Here is a 24,379-nt window from a genome sequence, read left to right on the forward strand (position 1 = left end):
CCGTGAACAGGAACATAAATCTAACAGTTGTGCACTCATTCAGATGGCATGGCCCCCCGGCGCATATATGCAGAGGCCGCCATGCCGTTGCCCCTTCCCTCCCCATTGCCGGCTCACCTCCACTCTCCTCCCCTCTGGCTGTTTGAAATGGGAAGGGGCGGAGCTAAGCTCCCGCCCCTTGTCTGCAGCCAGCAATGAGGGGGGGCAGAACAGGGGGCACTTAGGTCTGCCCCCATCCTGCCCTCTCCCATTGCAATTAGCTGAAAGGGAGGAAAGTAGAGGGAGAAAGTTTAGAAGTCACGCTGCTAAATTCCCCCCCACCTCCCTTCTCTGGCTGCTGTCATTGGATTCCATAGGAGCCCATGCAGTGGCTGACGTGTTCTGGCCCAAAAGATAGTTCCAGGACTATCTTTTGGGCCCAACGTAAAAGCACCCGGTGCTATTTTGGCCCGGCTGGACGGTTTTATGTCATGGGAATACGGCCATGTGATCCAATGCATTGGAATCCAATGCATCAGATCGTATTGTATATCAGCCGACTGTGAAAGCGGTGGGCTGATATACGCTTGTGGGAATACACCCTAAGGATGCTATTGCATGAGCTGTGTCGCCTGTATAACCTTAGCCTTAGGACCCTTTTACATGGAACGATTATTGTTCAAAAATTGTTGCATTGTGAAAGCTGAACAATAATCCTTTAGTGTAAACATGGCCGATGATTGAATGGCGAATGAGAAGTCATTTGCTTATCGCTCATCGTTCATTTATGCAGACACAAAACTCATCGTTCAGTCATTTGCAAGTCAATACATGTAAAAGTGATCAGTCATTAGCATTCGCTGGCACAGTCCCCTGAAGGATCAACAATCGAGTGAATGACAAAAAAAAAAGTAAGTTATATCTGCGTGTGTAAACTAGCGGCATTTTAAAGCAAACGACTCTGTCATTGTTCACTGATTCCAACAATTTGTCACTCCGCGTAAAAGTACCCTTAGCGTTCTAAAAACCATAATGGATCAATAGATGATATTAGTGAATAATATGATGGCAGTAACAGAGGACCCATTGTTTTCAATGAGTTCCTTCACATATGCGTATTTTTAACACTATTTTCAGTGGCTTGAAAAAAAAATTCAGCATGTCCGATTTTGGTGCATATTATGCATCGAAAAAGCCCATTGAAATCAATGGGTTTGTTTAAATAGGCAGTAAGTACACAGGAACCCTGCATATTTGCTGTATATCTACGCAAGAAATTGAATTTTTTGTATTTTTTTTATGTGCGTAATCATGCTACGTGTTTACGAGCATAAAATGAGCACCAATTCACAATAAATCAGACCAAAATATGTATTATGTGGCGCAGTGTTAAGCCAGCATAATGCAGTCCTAAGCTCTCACTCACGACCTGAAGGTTGCAGGTTCAATCCTCGCTTGGTTTAGGTAACCGCCTCAAGGTTGATTCATCCTTCCATCCTTCTGAGGTCGGTAAAATGAGTGTTGGAAGGTAATAAAAATAAATTGCCTGAAAGCTCTACAAATAACAAGTCCCCCTTCCCACTTCTCCATTATGTCCATATGAATGGACATGAAAGCACAACTGAACTTTAAAGTTACGATATGTAAAGACCAATGGAAAGAACTCACCTGCTGGAGGGCATGCAGTGGCTGATATTGTTGCGTATGTGATCTAGCCTATTGGACAGACTACTTTGATTCTGTACATGTAGTGGAAGTTTAGAAGGCCACAATGACTTCTGTTTAGGATATTCTGTGTACAAATATATGCATGTTCATATTTTATGCAAATCAAAGAAAAAAAATATATAAAACGTATCAGAATTTTATTGCATCACAACTGCAAAGAGCCGAAGATAGTTTTAAGAAGTGTATATCAGGTCTCTAGATTATATGCGGACTCTAAAATTATAGTGTACCTTCAACTATGTTATACAGTGTACACCGTTTTATGTAACTCTAATCTATTCGTATATTGGAACCACGTTACACTCGGATCTGTTACTGAGTAAGAAGATTTGATATGTTCTTTTATTCCACAATAAAAGGAGTTTAGAAACAATGATATTGTACCTTCATAGACCCCAGTCTTGTCACTGATGGAGCTTTTTGATCTGCATTGGAACAAACCAGAACGTGAAGACACCAACCACTCCGGGTTCAAGGTATTCTGTGTCCCATTACCTAGACCAGAACAAGAGACAAGCTAAACTTCTACAGAGTTTCTTTAAAAAAATAGACACTTTCAACGTTATATACAACCAAAAGCGTTAAAGAAATGGCCACCCAATTCTGTATAGTAGCATAGAGTTGGGATGAAAATTTTTGTGACCGCAACTTTTTGTGATGTCAGCATCACGTGAGCATCCATGCAGCAAGAAATTTCAGAACACTGGTGGTTTATGCAAAGGGAAAAGTTCTGGGAGACCCCTGTAGCAGAGGAATGGGTGCATCGTGTTCGTGAAAAGACTTACATATAGGACATTATATCCTTAGTTATACAAACTTAGGACATATACTAAAAACATGTAAGTATTTTGGCTACATCAATATACACTCATTGTCAAAAAAATCAGGAAGAAGTCAGAATCGAATGAAACTTTATGTGTGATTGTCGCATGTAAGGGATTACAATATCAGAGCTAGAGAAAAAGAAAAATTTATTATGGAAAACTGACCCCTTGAAGCTACCCTGTTGTACCGCCTCTAACTTGGATACAAGATGTGATACAGGCAGGCATGGAGGCTCTAGTACCCTGTTGTACTGCCTCTAGCTGGGATACAAAATGTGATACAGGTGGGTATGGAGGCTCTAGTACCCTGTTGTACTACCTCTAGCTTGGATACAAGATATGATACGGGTGGGCATGGAGACTCTAGTACCCTTTTATAGTGCCTCTAACTTGGATACAAGATGTGATACAGGCAGGCATGGAGGCACACTGGTTCTGTATGATATTCTGGAGCACATCAGTCCATATTTGTTGTAACTGAGCCCCTAGATGGTAGGCTTGTAGGCTGTCAAAGTTGGCGTGCCAAATGGGCACTGTGAAATCAAATGTCCTTCACCCAAGCTCCTAAAAATGGTTCCCACAGACACAGAAGCCTGGTGTCACCTGTCTCTGGATAGCATACAATGAAACAGTTGGAGCTGCTCATGCTTGTTGGATGGTCTGTTGAGGGCATTCTGAGCCCTGTCACCTTGTGTGTGTGCCCTCATGCATCCACTGGTCCCAACACCTCTTGACAGTCTCGTCAGAACAGTCCAGGTGGCAGGCAATAGGTCGATTCGACCATCCAGCTTCTCACATTCCAATAATGTGCTCCCTCTCAAACTCTTAACTGGACAAAATTTCCTTGACTGCGTCATAAAGGAATGTAGTGGTCAAAAAGCTCTACATAAGTGGAAAAAGAGGTCCACAGCACGCAAGCAGCCTCTGAGAGCCTTTTTATAGGCTAAGAGTAGAACCACTTTTAGGACCTCAGTTGACAAGATCGTTCATCTAATCACTCCCCAACTCTGATCATTTGTACATCTGCCTGAGATATAACTGCATGCCGAGTTTTGTAGCAAAATGACAACTCATCCCAGAGTATTATTGTATCTTGATGCCACCGAAAGCTAGGGGTTTGACAGGAGGAACGCCCCTCTCAAACCCCCAGGTCCCAATAGGATCAAGGCACAAAGTTCCTAAGATAATAATAATAATAATAATAAACTTTATTTGTATAGCGCCAACATATTCCGCAGCGCTTACATAGACAGGGGGAATACAGAAAGACAAAAGTACAAAAAATTACAGAACCACGGTTACAATCGTAATCAGTTGGTGGAAACAATAGGGGTGAGGGTCCTGCTCCAACGAGCTTACATACTACAAGTAATGGGGTGATACAGAAGGTAAAATGGCTGGAGGTGTGCACAGTATCGCGTGATGGAGAGTGAGGGATGCTATATACAGACAACAGTCAGACATTTAGCTATGCGACGGCAGGATCAATATGACTACAGGAGCGGTTTATGATGGCTAGCAGGGATTTCGGTCAGTAGGTCAGGGAGCATGTTATCAGGCAGTGTATAGAGGAGTTTGTTTAGGGAATGCGGTATGCATCCCTGAAGAGGTGCGTTTTTAGAGCACGCCTGAAGTTTTTCGAGTCCTGGATTGCCCGGATGTTCTTTGGTAGTGCATTCCAGAGGACTGGTGCTGCTCTGGAGAAGTCTTGGAGGCGGGAGTGAGAAGTTCGAATTAGAGGGGTGTGCAGTCTAGTTTCGTTTGCCGAGCGGAGAGCCCGGGCTGGGTGATGGATGGAGATGAGGGAAGCAATATAGGGGGGCGCTGCAATGTGGAGGGCTTTGTGGATTAAGGTAATAAGCTTAAATTGAATTCTATATTTAACGGGCAGTCAGTGCAGTGACCGGCACAGGGCAGAGGCATCTGAGTAGCGGCTGGACAGGAATATGAGCCTGGCTGCCGCATTCAGGATGGATTGGAGAGGGTAGAGTCTGGTGCAGGGGAGGCCGATCAGCAATGAGTTGCAATAGTCGAGCCGTGAGTGGATGAGGGCAACAATAAGCGTTTTCAGCGTGTCTATGGTGAGAAAAGAGCGGATTCTTGAGATGTTCTTGAGGTGCAGCTGACAGGTTCGGGCCACTGATTGGATGTAGGGGGTAAATGAGAGATCTGAGTCGAATATGACCCCAAGGCAGCGGGCATGTTGTTTGGGAGTTATGGTGGCGCCACACACTCAGATGGAGATGTCAGGATGAGGTCGGTTGGTGGAAGGAGGAAACACCAGTAAGTCAGTTTTAGAGAGATTTAGTTTTAGGTAGAGAGAGGACATCGTGTTAGAGACAGCAGACAGACAGTTGGTGATGTTTTGGAGGAAAGGTGCAGAGATGTCACGGGAAGAGGTGTATAGCTGGGTGTCATCAGCATAGAGGTGGTAATGGAGGCCAAAGCTCCTGATGGTTTGTCCAACAGGGGCTGTGTAGATAGAGAAAAGGAGGGGGCCAAGGACCGAGCCTTGGGGGACCCCAACAGCAAGGGGAAGAGAAGGAGAGGTAGAGCCAGCAAAGGAGACACTGAAAGAGCGGTCAGATAGGTAGGAGGATAACCAAGAGAGAGCAGTGTCCTTTAGGCCGATGGAGCGAAGCATACTGATGAGGAGTTTGTGGTCAACAGTGTCAAATGCTGCGGAGAGGTCGAGGAGGATCAGTAGGGAGTAGTCACCCCTCGATTTGGCTGATAGTAGGTCGTTTGATACCCTTGTAAGGGCAGTTTCTGTAGAGTGTTGGGGTCGGAAGCCAGACTGTAGGCAGTCGAGGAGAGAGTTCTCTGATAGGTAGCTTACAAGGCGGGAGTAAACCAGCCGTTCTAGTAGTTTGGAGATGAAGGGGAGGTTTGAGATGGGTCGGTAATTGGCAATGTCAGTTGCGTCAAGAGTCGGCTTCTTTAGCAGTGGGGATATGATGGCGTGTTTGAAAGAAGAGGGAAAGATGCCAGAGAGAGGTTGAATATAGTGGTGAGATGGGAGATGACCACTGGGGAGAGGGATCGGAGGAGATGTGAGGGGAGAGGGTCGCTAGCGCAGGTGGTGGGGCGAGCAGAGAAGAGCAGTTTGGAGACTTCTTCCTCTGTTGCTGGTCTGAGTACAGACAGTGAGCAGGAGCTAGATGCAGTGCTGACAAGACTAAGGTCAGGGCTAGTCTGGGATTTGGAAGTTATTTCTTGACGGATGTCATCAATTTTCTTTTTGAAATAGGCAGCCAGTTCAACAGCACTGAGATCCGTCACCGGGGGCTGCGGTTTAGGGCTGAGAAGAGTGTGAAAAGTATCGAAGAGTCGTTTAGGGTTGTGCGATAATGAGGAGACGAGAGAGGTGAAGTAGACTTGTTTGGCGTGGTGGAGGGCGAGGTTGTAGGTTCTGAGCATGAATTTGTAGTGGAGGAAGTCTGCGGACGTTTGCGATTTCCTCCACAGCCGTTCAGCACTTCTAGAGCACCGCCGGATAAAGCGCGTTTGAGGCGTGAGCCAGGGTTGCCGCGTTCTACATTGAATGGCTCGGGTCCTGGGGGGCGCCGCTTCATCCAGGGCATGTTTGAGAGCGGTGTTGTAGTGATCGGCAGCCAGGTTGGGGCAGGAGAGGAGAGAGATGGGGGACAGAGAGGACTGTAGTGATTCAGCAAAGTCTTGTGTGTGAATGGCCTCAAAGTTCCTGTAGGTACGGTAGGTAGGTGGGTGTGGAGAGATGTTAGGGAGCGTGACAGAGAAAGAGAGGAGGTAATGATCTGAGAGTGGGAGAGGGGAGTTAGTGAAGTTGGAAGCAGAGCAGAGCCGGAGGAAGACCAGATCCAGAGTATTGCCATCCCTGTGAGTGGGAGAGGCTGTGAGTTGAGAGAGACCAAGGGAGGAGGTGAGTGAAAGTAGCTGAGAGGCAGATGGGGAGTTGGGGTCGTTAGTGGGGATGTTAAAGTCGCCTAAGATGAGGGTCGGGATTTCGCAGGATAGGAAGTGGGGGAGCCAGGCCGCAAAGTGATCCAAAAACAGGCGAGGAGCACCTGGGGGGCGGTAGATAACTGCTACTCGCATGGACAGCGGACGGAAAAGCCGTAGCATATGTACTTCAAATGATGGAAAAGTGAGTGAGGGTACGGGGGGGATGACCTGGTAGGTGCATTTCGGGGAAAGAAGAGCACCTACTCCTCCGCCACGCCTGTCATCTGGTCTCGGGGTATGGGAGAATTGCAGGCCATTGTAAGACAGTGCAGCAGGGGAGGCCGTGTCAGACTGCTGGATCCACGTTTCTGTGAGAGCGAGCAGATTAAAAGAATGGGCAGTAAAATAGTCGTGGATGGTGGGGAGTTTATTACACGCTGACTGGCAGTTCCAGAGGGCACAATGAAAGGAGTCGGGGGAGCGTATGCGTGGGCTAGCAGTTGGGCTTGAGGGGTGTCCTAGTGAGTCAGGTAGGGGGTAATAGTTAGGAGCAGTGGAGGGAGGGCCAGGATTGGGAGAGATATCCCCAGCTGCTAGTAGCAGCAAAATAGCAAGCGTGAGCAGATGATTAGGAGATTTGTGGGGGTGGCAGTAATGTTTGTTCGTGGTGTTAGGGGGTGTAAGGCTTAGTAAGAAAGTATAGAGTGCGTGCGGGCTGTGCATAGGGGAGGACAGGAGAGAGGGGCTGATGTGAATAGTGTGCCCTGGAGGTGGGCACTTGAAAGAAGTTCTGAGACTGAGAGCAAGGATTAAGAGAGAGGTGACAGCGTTAGCGATAGCTTTGAAGCGAAAGGAATTAAAGCAGGGTTTGCGACGTACCTGTCTCTCGCCATGTTAAACTGCATGGAAGTCACACTTGATCATGGGCACACTTCAGCACAGGGACCACATGCGTACACTGCCACATGCGTGTCAGTGAAGGGATACTACTTTTAAAACCAAGCAGCAGCCAACACCTGGGAGGGGCTGGTTCAATTTAGGTTCGTTAGGCAACTGGCTAGTGACCCACCCAGAGGTTTTATGGCTCGCTTACATAAATAACACCTCCACACTAAAAAATGGGCATAGAAGTGGGGGGTGAGACTATATGAAGGGGGGAGATGCACAAATATGGCCCGTAGTCAAGCTAGGCAAGAAACACATACCATACGCATAATAGTGAAAAGATGCAAGGAAATAGCAATGGTGCAGGTTAAGCAGAGATGAAAGCAGCAGGGGGGTGGGTGGACTTCAAATGCAGGAGAAAACACATACCATAAGACCGTGTGCATTGAATTGTGCCTGCACTGCAGCCTTACACAGAAGGTTCCTTTGCTTCTTCATCCCTGTAAATGCTGCCATGTTACCGGTGTAACATGGCAGCATTTACATGTAATAAAGTAAGGCTAACACGTTAGTGACCTTTGTCATGTAGTCTGACCTTCACACTGTACATTTCCAGCACAATACCTTTGGACTAGTTCATTTCATTCAGTCAGGAAACATACTAAAGGCCAGAGTTTAAACGTTATTGTTTCCAAATTTCATGGTGACAGACTTATCTTATTTTACGGACATAACTGGAACGGGGTCATCCAAACTATTCATGAGGATAAACATTTCCTTTAGACCAATTCCATCCAGAATAACAACTTCTGTAATGAACATTCTTTATTCAATGCAAAGCCTTGTTCTTACATTGTGCTGTGCACTTCAATGACAAAATATTAGAAAGCACCCGTGTATTGTTTTAGGAAAATGTAAGAGGGGTTCCCATGTGAGACACAGTTGTGGTAGTACAACGATTTACTGAATACACTATTATTTGAACCTAGTGGTCCTTAAACCGGGGTTGGGAATCTCCACTCCAACGGAGTCAGCTCCAACTCAGCCTGTTCCTACTCTGCTAATATGGGTCTCTAAGAAGCTGCTCTCTGCCGCAGCCTGCCTCACCAATAAAATACTCATAGGGGTACATGAATCACCTTGAAAGGAGACACCTGCGCTTACATGGGTCACGATGGCCGCTACACCATTTCCTTTCATGGATCCCAACCTGCCTTTTGAGGTGATTGTTCCATAAACTGCATGTTGAGTAAACTCGCCCAGCAAGGCAGAGAATGCTGCCAGGGCCAGCAGGGTAATTACAGGTTCACTTCAAGTCCTACATGTCTTTAAAGGAGGTCTCTAAAGACTGCAAAGAAATATCCCAACTATAAACTTATAAAGCACTTGCCAGGTTACAGATAATAACTTTTTCACAAGACACAACTCGACCCTAACACTAAGGACAAGGAGTTGTGTCTCAAAGAGATTTCCTCTCTGCCCACTGCTCACTCCAGGTGTCTCTCTTTAGTTGCTTTTCTCCATGCACCCTCACCAACATTGCTCCTTATCTATAATGTCCTGCAGAAATGATAGTAAATCTGTTGAGTTGTGGTAGGCTCAGCCCTTTCACGGTTAAAACACACAGACGCTATTTTTTTTGAATAGGGCAAGAATGGCATAAAATTGAGGAACATCAAACTTTTGCACAAAGATGGTGTGCACCGAAATCTGCAACATTTTTATGGCACAGGGCTGATAAAATGCCAATACACTTCCCAGAGTGCATTTAATATTAGAATATAACAACTGATGACAACTTATCAGGGGCTGCGGGGTTTTTTTTGTTGTTGTTTATTTTTTGCCTATATCGACATATCTGTGTAACATATTAGGTAGAAAACCATATTCCACAACTTACAGTTTGTCGCATTTGGGTGAACAGGCTTTTCTTCAACAAAAATGGACAGTTTTCTTGGTTTCCTAAACTGTTTTTGGCTTTTTCTCATTCCATCTTCCTGGCATCTACGTGAAACACAGCGGAACATCACACAATCTAATAGAACATGTATACAGCTGCCAGATATTTGGAACATTGAGGAGCAATCTGCATGAATACCAAAGTCCTTCATGTGTTAACAGCAAGGTCCTTGATGAATATGCTTTACATTATCATTGCTGCTGTCGCTTCCCTTTTATCAAAAAACAGCTGTAAATCATCACAGTCCAATATATTATGGCACCCAGTTTATATAATGTAACTTAGATGTAGAGTCACCATCATGGGATTCCAGGTGGTACTACTGGAGGAAGGTCTGCTATTTGACTTTCATGGAGATTCTGAACCATTTTTGCAAAAGGTCTCCAGTATTTTCCAGTGCATGCCTATGTCTGAATAGCATTTAAAGGGAAACGGACATCAACTGTAAACGGCATATACTAAGTTATGATTCTTAATGTTTTGGTGGAGTCCGGTGAGTCTCGTTTCATACTCACCTGGTCCCCCGTTCCTATGGTGTCCCACCCAAAAACAGCATGTGCCTAGCAGTATTGCGCTTTTCAGAGGGTAGTGTGCACACAGTCCTAGTCATCTCTATGTGAGCAACCACAGCCTTTTGAAAGAAAAGGCACGCTGCTGTGCACAACCTGACTTTGCTGGGGGACACCACAGGAATGGGGGACCAGGTGAGTATGAGACACAGTTTCTCGACTCCAAATCTCTTAAACTGTAAGCACCAAAACTTAGTTTATGATTCTTCTGGTTGATGACCGGTTCCCTTTAATAGTTTTAACACATATAGAATTAGTAAGTTAACATTAAAAGATTGGTAACTTTCTAAATAAACTGCATTGTACATCATGTCTTGTATTGATCATAAGTCACTGCTGATATCATACATTTCCCAGCTTCTTTTGCATGCATTATTTGAATTCTGGGTGATATACTGTTTAGTCTAAGCCCTAGTTTCTCAGCCTCCAGTACATGTTCCATAAGGGCTAGACACACTGCGGCTTATTTACTTAGAGCAGCATTTTACATACCAGTTTAAGTAAAGGCCCGTTTACACGCAACGATTATCGCTCAAAATTCAAACGTGGGCATCGGACACTTTGCATTTGAATGATGATTTTAAGGTGAACATTGTTCAGCTACAGGAGATAAAGCAAACGCCTTTATCTGTCAGCAGACCGCAGGCTGTTATCTCCACGGGGAGCTGGCAGTTAACATTGTATTCTGCTGGCACCCGTGACGAGAACAATGCAGCTGTGCACACAGAACTGTGCAAACAGCTCATGGAGGCTCATTTACATTAAAATGAAGATGATAAAGTGTTAATGACCATCAGTGGAAGAGGTTTGTGCAAAAGACAAAATGAGACATGACACATATTTTACCACCTGGATGATTTGGAACCAGTTTTTCTGCAGACTTAGAGGTGTGGCTCGAAAAGGGAGTAATCCCGGCTACAGGCACGACCAACAACTTAATCAATACTACGAGACCATAAGTTTTTCGGAGGTTTAGGCTGGGTACCCCCAGCACCCCCAATCCTTCCTTTTCCATATATTCCTCTGTTCTTCCTCCCTCTCTTTCTCTTTTTACTTTTCTCTCATTCTCTTGTTTTCTTCTAATCTTTTTGAACAACTGATAGTTGTTTGACGAGATATTGGAGATTTACTTGAGAGTTATTTCATTGATAAAACAGTCTGCTTTACGGAACAAGACTGTAGGTCAGAAAATGAAGTCAAATTTTTGCATTTGTGAATCTGTTTATTTGATAATATGCTACTACAACTTTGTACTCATCATATTTATCTGGCAGACCAAATAAAAGTTTTTTTGAACTATAAAGTCCAATCTATTGACCTTCTACTGTGGCTTGTCTCTGTGCTAACAATGGCTCAGTACCTGAGATGCAGCGGAAACTCGCCAATATTTTTCTTTAGTTTTCCTGTAATTTGTATTTCTTCAACAAATCCTGAATGTTCTGCCAACATCCAGTCCTCAGGACAATCCACCTGGGAAAAAGAGTCTAAAAATATTTGCAACCATGAAAAAAGAAAAAAAAAGATTAAAAAAAGGCTGAAAATAGTTTTGGTTATTACGCATGTTTGTATATATTTTAGTGCACTAAAGACTGTATCTGCTTCAAATGCAAATGTTGAGGTCACTGCAATTCATGAAACTAGCAAATTATTTATCCGAAATGGAGAGGTACAAAGAAATGAAGGGATATAAACTCTTTTTTTGGATCCAATCCTCAATTTGACTAAGCAGCAAAACTGCTCAGAATTCACAAAGCCTTAGCTGATTAAAGAGGTTTTCTGGGACTTTACACTTAATGACCTATTCTCAGGATAGGAACCAAGGGAGAGGGTTAAAATTGAAGCACGGCACGCTTCAAAAGGGAGGACCAAGGCCAGGAAATGTAGTGGAAGAAACTTATTCAGCAGGGCGTTGCAGTGCCGGAATGGCACCTTCCTCAGGCCATCAATAGATGATTGGCAGGGGTCCGCCGCTCCAGAGCCCTGACGATCAGCTGTTCACCAGACCCGCTATCACTACAGACAGTTCTGTCTAGAGTGCAGCAGCTTGGGTTGGTATTGTAGGCACAGCTCTCACTGAATTCCATGTCACTACATTACCGATTACAGTTAGTTCCGATATCAGCTAATTGGTGGAGATTTCAGGCAGCGAACTCCCAAAAATCATTAATCATCTATTAGTTCATAATAGCAAAGTCCTGGAAAACCCTTGTAAAGTTTTTTCAGATTTAACTCCTTAAGGACAAAGCTTTCTTTTTTAGATCAAAAGCTATAAATTTGTCATTTATCTGTTAACAAAGCTGTATAAGGACTTGAATTTGTGGGAAAAGTCTTATTTAATAATAGTACCATTTAATGTACCATATAATGTACAGAAAATCTTAAAAAGAGCATTTTTAAGTGTGGAGAAAAAATGCAATTGTGCCATTTTTGGGGAGGTTAGTTTCTACAGCATTCATAGTGCAGTAAAAATGACATATGAGCTTTGTTTTATGGGTCGGTACAATTACGGATACCAAATTTATATAGTTTATGTTTTCCTTTTTCTAATCGGCAACATTTCATTTTTTCAAAAACACAGATTGCTTTCCATCACCATATTCTGAGACCCGCCTTGCGAGGGCTTGTTTTTGCCTTATAAGCTGTAGTTTCTATTAGTACCATTTTGGGAAATGTGTCTTTGAATAAAAAAATGTTTGGGAGGCAGAATACCAAAAAATATTGTAATTCTTCTATTCCCTTTTTTTACAGGATGTGTGGGATAAATATTGTGATATTTTATAGTATGGACTTTTTTGTACACGGCGATACCCAATATCACCGTGTACAAAAAAATAGTTTCAATTTTTTAATGGAGGAAACAAGAAAAAGGGTTTTCTTTAACTTTTAATTTTTTTTCCTATTGTTAAAGCTTAATTTTACACTTCTCTTTGACTTGAACTTGCAGTCATTTGATCACTTGTTCTATATACTACAATACTGAAGTATTACAGTATATAGCCATTTTTGATGTTGCCTATGCATGGCAGTGCTGGGAGCCTTCCATAGGCTCTGGGTGGTCAAGCTAGCCCATCGACACTTCCAAATCATATTGTAGGGGGTGCGGGAAAGGATCTGTTTAGATGCGCTGTCAGCTTTGGCTGTGGAATCTAAAGAGTTAACTGCTGTGATTAGAGGCAACTCTGATTGCAGCCGTTAGTGCTTGCGGTCCGATTGCAGCCGTTAGTGCTTGCGGTCCGGCTGTCAGAAGCAGCTGATAGCCTCAGATATGGAGCGGATTCGGCTCCTGTGGCCACTCCATACACACTTCCTGACTACCTAATGCAAATTTATGTTTGGCGATCATGAAGTGGTTAAACAACATTCCTAAATGTGTAATATTTTATCAACTTACTTTGACCCTTGGGATTACAGACTTGACCACTCAGTATAAGAGGAACATTGTAATTAGAGATCACTGTAGCTTCCTTTCTGGCCAGTTGGTTAATACTGAAAAATTATAATTCTAGATTATTATCCAAATTATGACAGTAAATCCATAATCTGTCCATCCATTCCAAATGTCTCGTCCTTTCAAATGTAATATGAGTCTATAGCTCCTAAAGTAATATTACCACATATGACAGATTTATGCATCATTTATGCATGATTTATACACATAAAGCTTTGCTTATTTCTGTAGTTTTTAATTTAGGTTTTAGATATTAATTATATTTTTAAGAAAGCAACACAGTTTTATCTACTAGACTTCCTGAGATCAATTAGCCATCCTGAATTTTAGAAGTGTTAAATCCCTACTTTACAATGTTACCAAAAATATAAAAGTAGTTTACCTAATTTCAGTGCTGTGATCACTGAGGGCAGAGTCTAGCCCAGTGCCTGTAATTCCAGTAGAAATGTCAGGATACAAACACTACCAATGGAAAAAGTAATAGAATAAAAATGACTTTCCCTTTACAATTCATTAAATAATAGATGGTAAAGAAATATGGAAAATGAGGAATGCCTGTCGTGGAAAATACTAGTTATAGAGGTTGTCTGGCTTAGAAATCTTGCTAGTAAATTATGAGTAAAATAATCTCTTCATCTATTAGGTTATATCCGCATCTACTGAAAATAATGCTGACTGCAGATGTGGGAGTTATGTGAGTGCAGGGAAGTTGAGTCTGTGAGGATAACCCCTACCCAACAGCTAAGAAATTTCCTAATGTTCCAGTTGCTAGTGAAGCTGAATGCCTAACAACAGGCAGTGGATTGTACAGGGGCTGCACTGTAGCCTTGATTTACAGTGGTAAAAAAAATAGTGAAAGTATGTTACAAAAGTGATGAGACACATATAAGCTGTTAAATGAGCAAAGGTTTTTTAAAAACTTGGGAATGCTTTAAAAAAATGCTAGTCTTAATACATTTACCTGTAGATGTAGACTATCCATTGCTTCTTCCACCACGGATGAATCTTGTACGTCTGTCTCTGATGCTGCTCCACTATTTGGAAACCTAAAATACGTTTCTTGTGAATTCTTCTCTAGTATTCAAGACATGTAAATGTTTTACTTTTATACCAGTGGACCCAAACAACACTTTGATATTAGATTATACCGTATTTCCCCAAAAATTAGACCCTGTCTTATATAAATGTTTGCCCCAAAAGAGGCACAAGGTCTTATCTTCAGGGGGTGTCTTATACTCACCTAGCAGGCACTGTCCGGATCCTGAAGCAGGCCTCCGGCGCTCCGGCAGGCTTCCGTGTAGTCCTCAACACCGATGGAGCATCTCTTGCTGGTGACGGGGCTTGAATACCCCGCCTCCAGCAAGCGATTGCTCTTGTTGGCTCACGAGCGCTGACTCAGCCAATCAAAGCCGATGCTCAATGAACCAATTACAGATGGTGCTTGATAAACCAATCACAGTCATTCAATGATGTCATTCAATGAATTGCTAATATACAGCGCAAGTAGTGGCAGCAACAACGGAGTAAATTAAAAGTAAGAGAAAATCTTTATTGTTCCATGTTTAAAAAACAGGCAATGTTTCGACCTCTTAGGTTTTTTTCAAGCCTCATTCAATGAATGGCTGTGATTGGTTCATCGAGCGCCGGCTCTGATTGGCTGAGGGAGCGCTGCACGAAGCCTGCTGGAACACCTGTGACTAGCGGGAAGGATCCGGACGGTGTCTGCTAGCTAAGTATTGTTTTTTTTCCATGTAGTGTAGATGGGGCTTTTTTTCAGGTTAGGGCTTATATTTCAAGCCCCCCTGAAAATCAGGGTAGGGCTTATTATCGGGGTAGGTCTTATTTTGGGAAAGCATGGTAGGTTTAAATGATCCAGTAAGTACACTAACATGGATGGCTATATACAATTCTAGTTCCTATTAGAATTGTATATTTCCTAGACAAAGGCTTTGCTGAAACATGCGTTGGGGTTGCAGCACTCCGGCAGAACCCCTTACGTGAGTATTGTTGTTTCCAAATATCTCTTTGATTATACTATGATATGCCTCTTACACTTGGACTCTTCCTTTGCACTGTGCACCTCAAGTACAGTATGTACTTTTTTGTTATTTATGATATTTTTTCTCTTTGATTTGTCACATATTACATTTCATGTCACATTGTGATTCGTTTCGTTTGCATCATGGTATTATTGTTGCATTACTATTCACACATAATATTTCCCATGTTCCTACATCCATGTGTGACACCATTTTTATTATGTAACCTATGTATTTAGTAGCCATTCATTAAAATTCTTTAGCTATAATGATTCATTAATGTTTGTAGATATTGCAAGAGTGCTTCCAATAGCTTGCTCTGTACAGAAAGAAATGATTTGCATGGCTATTTAACTTTACATTATGGGGCAATAGCATATTTTTGCTCAAGACTATTTGTAAAGTTTCTTTTTAATTTTAGATTATTTAGACCAAAACATATGTACCAAAATTTATATATCTTAGGTCTTCAAATTATGTAGAAAGAATGGGGAAAATGTATCAATCTTTAAATGGCAAAGAAAATATGTCAAAATTTGACGCAAGTTGCTTAATTTGAGTAGGCATGGTTTGTCAGGAGCAAATATGACCGGCCTGGCCCAACAGAGCTATGTATCATTTATACCAGAAATTTGCATAAATGATACCAGACTACTCCTCCAGCTGGTGGCCGACATAGATATCTTTTTAGGCGCATGGGTGGCTCAAGATACGCCTAATTTGTGAAGAGATGTGCATATTTCATACATTAGGCACATTGGTCTTAATCTGATCCCCACAGGTGCACAAACACCGTTCTATACAAATTTCCTCCAATATATTGTCCAAGTACTAAAAATTGTATCTGGACTTACCAGGTTACTATGTTGTCAGTGTTGATGTTCGTCACCAGGTCTTCCACATCCTTAGTCTCCTTCATATAAGAAATCCTTGGTCAGGATTGAGCATGCACATCAATTAGCATAGTATCGAGAAATATGTCTGTTATTTCTCACTTCTTTTGCAAAGCACAGAAAATAAAATGCACCAAAATCACATAGGAGCACATAGCTTACGAATGTGTTGGACTGCTAGAGATACTAATGATTTGCCACCAACACCCCCACCTCCTGGTCCCAGGGAGAGATGAAAGAAAATAAAAGCATTCTCATTTTTAAAATTGTGAAACCATTTAGAGGTAACAAAGTTGGCTCTCACCCGGAGAGTTTATCCACATTCCAATGTTTCCAGTTTTGAGCAGCCTAAATCTGGGTTGGCCATCCTCTAGAAGCCAGGTACAATGTAATGCCTTTGGGATGTGTTGGATGCTAACTTATCACATACTAATAGACCTTACACCCACCCTGAATTATATGGGTACCACATATGGTACTACCAGAGGTGTAACTTGAAGCTCCTGGGCCCCAATGCAAGACCTGCAGCAGCACCCCCCCCCCCCCCCCATCTATAATGCTTTATTCATAGTACTGGCCTCCCTATATAGAGAAGAGATGCCTTATGGGCCCCCTAAGGCTCCTGGGCCTGGGAGCAACCGCACCCCCTGCATCCCCTATAGTTACGCCAGTGGGTACTATTGAATATACCATGTAGGAAAATAGTTGCTGTGACGTAACACATCTAAGTGGTGAAGGACTAGTGTCTGAGTTGTTGGACCTTTTACTTTAGTATTAAACTCTTCGTTTCTTCCTAACATGTAACTACTTTTCCCTTCCATTCTTCTACTTTCCTCTTCCATGTTTGTCTGTTTCTCCTTTTCCGCATGCTTCTGCACCACCCCCTTACAGTACGCTAGTTCATAGATCTCAAGACACAATTGTTTCACCCAGGTTTTATGTAACTTTGTTTTATTTCACAAGCCAAGAAGTGAATCAGGCTGTGCTTCTTAGCTTTAGCTAATGAAGAGATAACTAGTGGTGAACCTTCCCTGTTGGCTACACTCGGCCATAAGTACATAAAACATTTCTCCAATTCTCTCTCAAGAAAAGAATATCACAGAGGGTTAATTGAGCAATCTTTTCTTGTTCTATTATATTTGCGTATGTAAATGCACATCTTTTGTTTTATGTGGAATTGCTTAAAGGGACACTAGCTTTTCAGACTTAAGGTCATTTAATAGACTCTGTGTATGTTTCATCAGTCTTGTAATATAGTCATTAATCTTTTGGTGGTTTTACCGCAGTAAACCAAGTCTGAAGTGCAACTCCTCTAAAATCTACTGCCAGTTAGACATTTAGCTTTGTTGGCAAATAGGTCACCCCGCCTTCCCACAGCTAAGAACAGGTCCTATCTTCCTGTACTCACGCTTCCTGTACTCACTGATCTGCAGTCAGTGTGTATACAATCTCTGCCTCTCCCAATCTTATATTTGCCTGATATGTGCAGTTATCCTTATGCTGTAGGTAATATATGTGTTTCCAATTTGCTGTGAGCAAGTCAATAGTTCACAACAAATTGGAAAGCAGCATAATTTTTGTTGAATTGATCTTTATTATTTGCTTTTCTAAGCCATGTGTGTTTCGATGGACACAGTATATATAGAGATCTGTATGTATGCTGTGTGACCATGCAAACACAGAAGACCTAGTACAGCAGCTAATAAAGTTCAATCCAGCAAGAATTATGCTGCTTTGCCTACAACATAAAGACAAGTACACATAGCAGATTATAACATCAGGAAAAGCAGAAAATGTGTACACACTGACTGCAGATCTGAGAGCTGTGTGAGTGCAGGGAAACTGAGCTTGTGAAGATAACTGTGGGGGAGGAGCTAAGAAGATGTCCAAAAGTCCTAGTTGCTAAAGAAGCTGAATGCCTAACAGGCAGTGGATTGCAGAAAGGCTGCTTTAAAGCCATAATTTACAGTGGTAAAACAAACGAATTTTAATAAAAGTATATGACAAAATTGATGAGATACACACAGACTATTAGACTAGCATAAGTTGTCTGAAAAGTGTCCTTTTAATGTATTTATTGCTTATGTAATACCAACATATTCCACAGTCCTGTACAGAGATGGTCATCATTTACAAATTAATTATTATCAGGACTTATTAACCCCTTAAGGACACGGCCTATTTTGGGCTTAAGGACGCAACGATTTTTGATGGATTTTTTTATCTCTATTTTTCAAAAGCCATAACTTTTTTTATTTTTCCATCAACAAGGCCGTATAAGGGCTTGTTTTCTGTGCGGAAAACTGTAGTTTTTATTGGTGTAATGTTTGAGTACATAGACTTTAATGTAAAACTTTTATACATTTTTTTATGATAGCAGGGAGAGAAAACGCATCAATTCTGCCACAGGTTTTTGTTTTTTTACACTGTTAATCATGCAGCATAAGCGACACAATACATTTTTTCTGTAGGTCGGTACAATTACAACAATACCAAAAATTCTTATATATTTTTTTTGGGGTTTTCCACTTTTCTGCAATAAAAACCCCTTTTTTTGGAAAATGTTTTCTAAATCGCTGCATTCAAAGTCTTATAACTTTTTTATTTTTCCATGGACGGAACTCTGTGAAGGCTTGTTTTTTGCGAGACAAGATGTAGTGTTTATTGGTACTATTTTTAGGTACATACGGCTTTTTTGATCACTTTTATGGCGTTTTTTGGGAGGCAAAATGCTAAAAATTGAAATTTTGCCTCAGTTTTTTAGGGTATTTTTTTACGCTTTTTGCTGTGCAGGATAAAAAGTGTGCTTAACTTATTGTACGCGTCATTATGGATATGTCGATACCAGATATGTAGGTTTTTAATTTTTAAGAAAAAAATTTTATGCTAATATGAGAAAAAGCGCAAAAAAAGGTTTGTTTTCTTTTCACATTTTTCTTTTTTGTACATTATTTTTATCTTTTTTTTCCACCACGTGTATCCCTGTAGGGCACTTGCACCATAGCACCTATGATCGCTATGATAAGGCATTGCAGGACTTCTGTCATGCAATGCCTTATAGCTCGTTACAGCTATCACAGGCACTGGCAATACAGGACACCTGTATCTGACGTCCTGTTGTCCTGGCAACCAGTCAGGCTTATATCGCGAGAGTCCGATGATGTTGCAGAGGGAGGGCGCTCCCTCTGTGAACCCTATGTGCTCCCTTAACATGCTAACTACCTCCCTGCCAGGACGTACAGTTACACCCTGTGGTGGGAAGGGGTTAAACACTCGTAATAGTAGGACTTTACATTCACAAAGACATTATGAGTAATTTGTTTACTACCTGGGTGTGAGACAATACAAGAACTTCACCTGCAGTGGTTGATGATGTAGGTCTATTGTAGTGTCATTCTCTTCACTTTTATTAATTTGTTCTTGTATGTCTTCCAGTAACATGCCCAGTTTAAATATGTATCCTTCCACTTCTCTAGAACAAAGCAAACACATTACGTAAGCCAAGGTTTAATTTAGGAAAAAAATGCAGATTTCTAGCTACATTGCCGGCACTACATAAATCAGGTGAACATATAGATCAGATACATTCCTGTCCTCCGTCACAGAGCATCTTTTACTGAGATGCATCGTATATGTTTGCATATATTCTAAAACAAATATGTTTTTTGAGATGGGAAGGCTATTTTCCATTGACAACGTGATTTTCAAGAATTTTATGTGTGCTTTTTTAATCTAAATGGTTCATCATGCATATTAATAAGAGGCTTCATGACCTGTCCATGCCCCTTAGAAGATATAATTTAGTGGCTTCTTCTACAGGCTGACAGTCAGGTGGTTTAATACAATATTGTTACAGGATTGACAATGATCAAGTTCACAAGCTCTAATTCACTTGGAAGAAAATGAAAATGTACACTTAGATGTAAAAGAAATAATGTCACTATATTCTCTCAACAGATCAATACTCCTGAAACTTTGAGGTCCGCAACCCCACCTTACCCCCCACAGTTTTTGGAGAGGCACAGCTGAGAGGCAGATTGGATAGAAATGACCACATGCTTTCTGTGGCAAGTTATGTGCAGGAAAACGGTGGTTTCACATCTGTGTTGGAACGTCTGGCAGCTGAGCGGAGCAGCTGAGCGTCAATGGAGTCAATTCGGTGCTGTTTTGTTCCGTCTTAAGACTGAGCAGTTTGGCCATGGAGATTCCCCTTTCTTGCTCCCCGAATGGGAAGTTAAACCACTCTAAGTAGGCATCTTATTACAGAACTATGTTTTTTCTACCTCTGTGGTTCAATTAATATCCCCACTAAAATGTATTTGACGAGTGTCTTTTTCAAAATATGTAACACATGTTAAAAGGAAACTGTCACTTTGGACTCCCCTCATGAACTAAACTGATAAGTGAATAGTATAAAAAAGGCTGAGTTGAAATCTGTAGTTAGTATCTTTATACTCAGTCCCGTTCCTCCCACTGTGCGCCTGCAAACCGGTTGTGTACTGCATAGAGAGGACAACTACGTGTGCACACATAATGGAGAATACTAGTACTTTTATGTATCAGCATGAAGTGAGCGACCAATTTGCAGGTGAACAGCGGGTGAATGTAAGGGTATGTAAGCACGTTATACAAATTACAGATTTGAATTCAGCATTCTTCATATTGTTCACTCATTACTTTAGTTTTCAGGGTGGAAGGGAGAATGTTAGAGGCTACTCACAATGGGTTAACACAGCCTCTGAGATGTCACGAGCCCAGAGTCAGCACCTAAGCATAGGGGATAGTGGAGAAGGACCTTTAAGCCTATCCCCTTCACAAGTCCTACAGTCACTAGAGCTCGCCAAGAAGAGGACAAGGGCTAGAGTGTGGTGACCACAGTGGTGCTTGTGTGTAGATGGTCTAAGGGTGCAGGCCTGAGAAGAGAATGTACTGCTAGGACTTAAGGACATTGTGGACACATCTCTGAGAGAAAGGAGAGCACAACATCAGGAAAAAGAGACACCAGGAGCCTCCGTGAACCCACCAGAAACCCAAGGAGACAACTGAACCATGATCTGCAGAGAGGGAAATCCATTATAGGCGCTGCTTTTACAAGGTCCATGTGCTATGGCTTGTGTAATCTGAAACCGGCTAAGGATATAGAACAGAGATGCTTGTACCCTTCAGCGACAAACTGTAAGTGGGACCTGCTCCAACCTGGATCATAAGTGTGCACACTAAATATTATTACTGTCATTCTTAGCAATTCATACTATACTGTACAGGAAACAAGGTTTGCATGGGTAAACCTAAACCATACCTCTCTATATCAAACTCTCCTACTTCTTGGCTTCCTGTTCTGTATATTTGAAGCTGCAGATCCCGATGCTTCTCTTTCGTAGATAGGTAATCAATTTCCAAAGTCTCTAAGGAGGATTTTAAGCTTTGGAAAACCTGTATCAAACCAGAAAAAAAGTTACAAAATGATTTTAGAACAGTGAGATTGTTGTCTGCCATTTCCTGTGTTTCCAAGGAAGCATGCTTATAGCCTATCCATTGTGTTTGTTTTATATGTTTTTATTGTGCTTCCTTAGAAAGTTCTAAGATTATTTTATCATGACAAATGCAGCACTTCCATGCACTCCTATGGTGATTCAGGTTTTGGTTCAGCCAAAGTCGCCAGAGATTGAGTTTTGTAGTTGTAATATAGACCATGAAGCATTCCCACATCACGGTCATCTAAAAACAAACCAAGATGTCATGCACATGGCCATATTAGGGCTTTATGTTGTAGAGAGGCATATTAGGGCACCTTAGCGCAGCATATGGGCTCACTCATACAGGCGTTTAGGGCTGTGCATTACATGCGCATTTTTCACGTGCCTAATAAGGGGTTCTAAAAGCCCATTGATTTGCATTGGGCCATTCAGATGTGTGGTTTTTTTTTAATCACATAAAATGTCCTATTCTGGTGCATAATACGCCCATTATAGACATTTAAAATATGCAGTAAATATGCGTGTTACATGCAAATTGGCTGTGCACTGAGTATTACGCTCGTGAAAAATACGCATATAATACGCAATCCTCTTCCATCCCTGTGAGTGAGCCCTCAGGCATAATTGTACCTCTGATTTTAAATGGAGGGATAAGGAGGTTTTTGTATGATATTTTACAGAGCCATTGTCTCTTAAAAACATTAAGGGGATATCTCCTCCATATGTCACACAATGGGCGCATAACTTAATCTCCTTTTACGTGGAGCGATTTTTCATTCGCACGAGCCAAAGTTGACAGACTTCGCTCATGCATCCTGTTTATACAGGCAGATGAATAGTTCGCTCACAAATCATTCAGTCGTTCACGTTCCCTGTATCAATGAATGTGAACGACTAAATGATCGCTGTTTACACGCAACGATGTGTAAACGAGCAAACTATAATTTTCATGCCTGCATAAAATGAACGACAAATGAGAAGCGAACGAATTCTCATTTGTCATTCATTTGTTACCGGGTTTATACGGAAAATTATCGATCCAACAATTTTTTTGAACAACAACAGTGGGCGACAAACTTTTTTTTTTAAATTCGTAACAGAAAGTAATTGATATAGTTCTGTAAAATTAAAACCTGCTGATTACAATGGTAAAACTGAATAATAGCAGCGCCTAGCAGCCGCCTATCTGCTTATGGCCGCCTGCAGACGGGATGTGGACTGGTCCCCTGCAGAGGCCTGTGGCTCACCCGCTCCCGGCGTCTCCCGTCTCTGCTATGCGCCGTCTGCCGGCCAGGTGGCGCATGCGCAGAGCGGAGCTGGCCTGGCACTACTGACATTTCTGTGCGGGCCTCTGCAAGACCCACACAGAAATAGAACATGCCTGCGATTTGCTTTTCGCGTGTGTTCTCATGCGGACAAATCGCAGCTGTGTACATAGGATTGCGTTTTGCAATGCAATCCTATGCAGGCAGGCACGGGCGGAAATTCTGTGAGAAATCCCACTGCAGAATTTCCGCCCGTGTGCAGGGGGCCTATCGGTTACAAAAATTGTGTTGCACAGTGTTATCGAATAAGAATTGTTGCATTGTGAAAGCTGAACAATAATAGTTTAGCGTAAACGTGGCCGATGATTGTGTTGCACAGTGCAATCGTTCCATGTAAAAAGGCCCTAGGCATCGGGTGACGCACCACGGTGCAGCATAGCGCATACAGCTCTTCCATTACAGTGAAAACTATACAGATTTCAATAGCACTTAGCCACAGATTTCACCCATTGTATTACAGTATGTAAAGTCCACAACAGATGGGGCTTGTATTGTACATTTTACTATACTACAGAAATAGCAATCATGATGATTGTATGAAACCAAGGTTATATTGCTGTTCTGCATCTTTACGCATTGAAGTAAAGAAATGAATAGGATGAATGGAGACCAACATATTTTTAGAATTGGACATAACAAAAATTAGAAGAGAACATCAGCATCTGATAACATAAGTGTTTGTATGAATAGGTAAAACTAAATTTGACCTGTGAATGCAAACAACTGACTCTACAGAGAAGCCAACAGGAAACATTTTGGAAGAATAAGTTTAACTTTTTCCACAGCGGATGTTGTGGAAATACACAAGAACACACTGCTGGATATTCAGGCCACTAATTACAGTATAAACACAACATAGTAGCCAAAAATGGCACATAATGATAGAGTGTACAAGAAGAAGACATTGCACCAATTACTTTGTGATGAGGAATAAAAGAAATAAATTACAGAGTAAAGCATATGGAGCAACGGTAAATTTGTCATCACATTCTGGTCGAATTACTGTATTGGAATCTTCTATTGGTATTTCCCATTGTAAGAGGTACTGCTGTTTTTTAAAAGGGCCAAGAAACAGAAGTAGGACTAGAAGAAAACAATTCTGAGCAGATCTAGAATAGATATGAGCGAGTGTACTCGTTAAGGCAAATTACTCGAGCGAGTATCGCCATTTTCGAGTACATGATTGCTCGTCTGAAAACATTTGGGGGCCGGCGGGCGTGAGCGGTGAGTTGCGGGAGTGAGTGTGGGGAAGGGAAAGAGACCTCCCCCCCGTCGCCCCCCAAATTTTTTTGGGCAAGCAGTAATTTCGCTCGAGTAGTTTCCCTTAA

At 41.9% G+C, this 24,379-nt stretch overlaps 1 protein-coding gene across 1 annotated transcript in view; it reads right to left on the reverse strand.

The window, feature by feature from the left end:
- Window positions 1-24,379, reverse strand: part of AKNAD1 (AKNA domain containing 1) — a 40,316-nt gene that overhangs the window by 7,685 nt on the left and 8,252 nt on the right. The window contains exons 5-14 of the mRNA XM_066597160.1: window positions 21,549-21,682; window positions 19,607-19,721; window positions 16,211-16,269; window positions 14,279-14,363; window positions 13,700-13,779; window positions 13,261-13,355; window positions 11,230-11,353; window positions 9,241-9,344; window positions 2,092-2,202; window positions 1,648-1,771 (exon numbers count right to left, since the gene is read on the reverse strand). Coding sequence (XP_066453257.1) covers window positions 1,648-1,771; window positions 2,092-2,202; window positions 9,241-9,344; window positions 11,230-11,353; window positions 13,261-13,355; window positions 13,700-13,779; window positions 14,279-14,363; window positions 16,211-16,269; window positions 19,607-19,721; window positions 21,549-21,682 — 1,031 coding nt within the window. The remainder of the gene's footprint in view (window positions 1-1,647; window positions 1,772-2,091; window positions 2,203-9,240; window positions 9,345-11,229; window positions 11,354-13,260; window positions 13,356-13,699; window positions 13,780-14,278; window positions 14,364-16,210; window positions 16,270-19,606; window positions 19,722-21,548; window positions 21,683-24,379) is intronic.

This window comes from Eleutherodactylus coqui, chromosome 3 (assembly GCF_035609145.1).
Source record: "Eleutherodactylus coqui strain aEleCoq1 chromosome 3, aEleCoq1.hap1, whole genome shotgun sequence".
Lineage (NCBI taxonomy): Eukaryota > Metazoa > Chordata > Amphibia > Anura > Eleutherodactylidae > Eleutherodactylus > Eleutherodactylus coqui.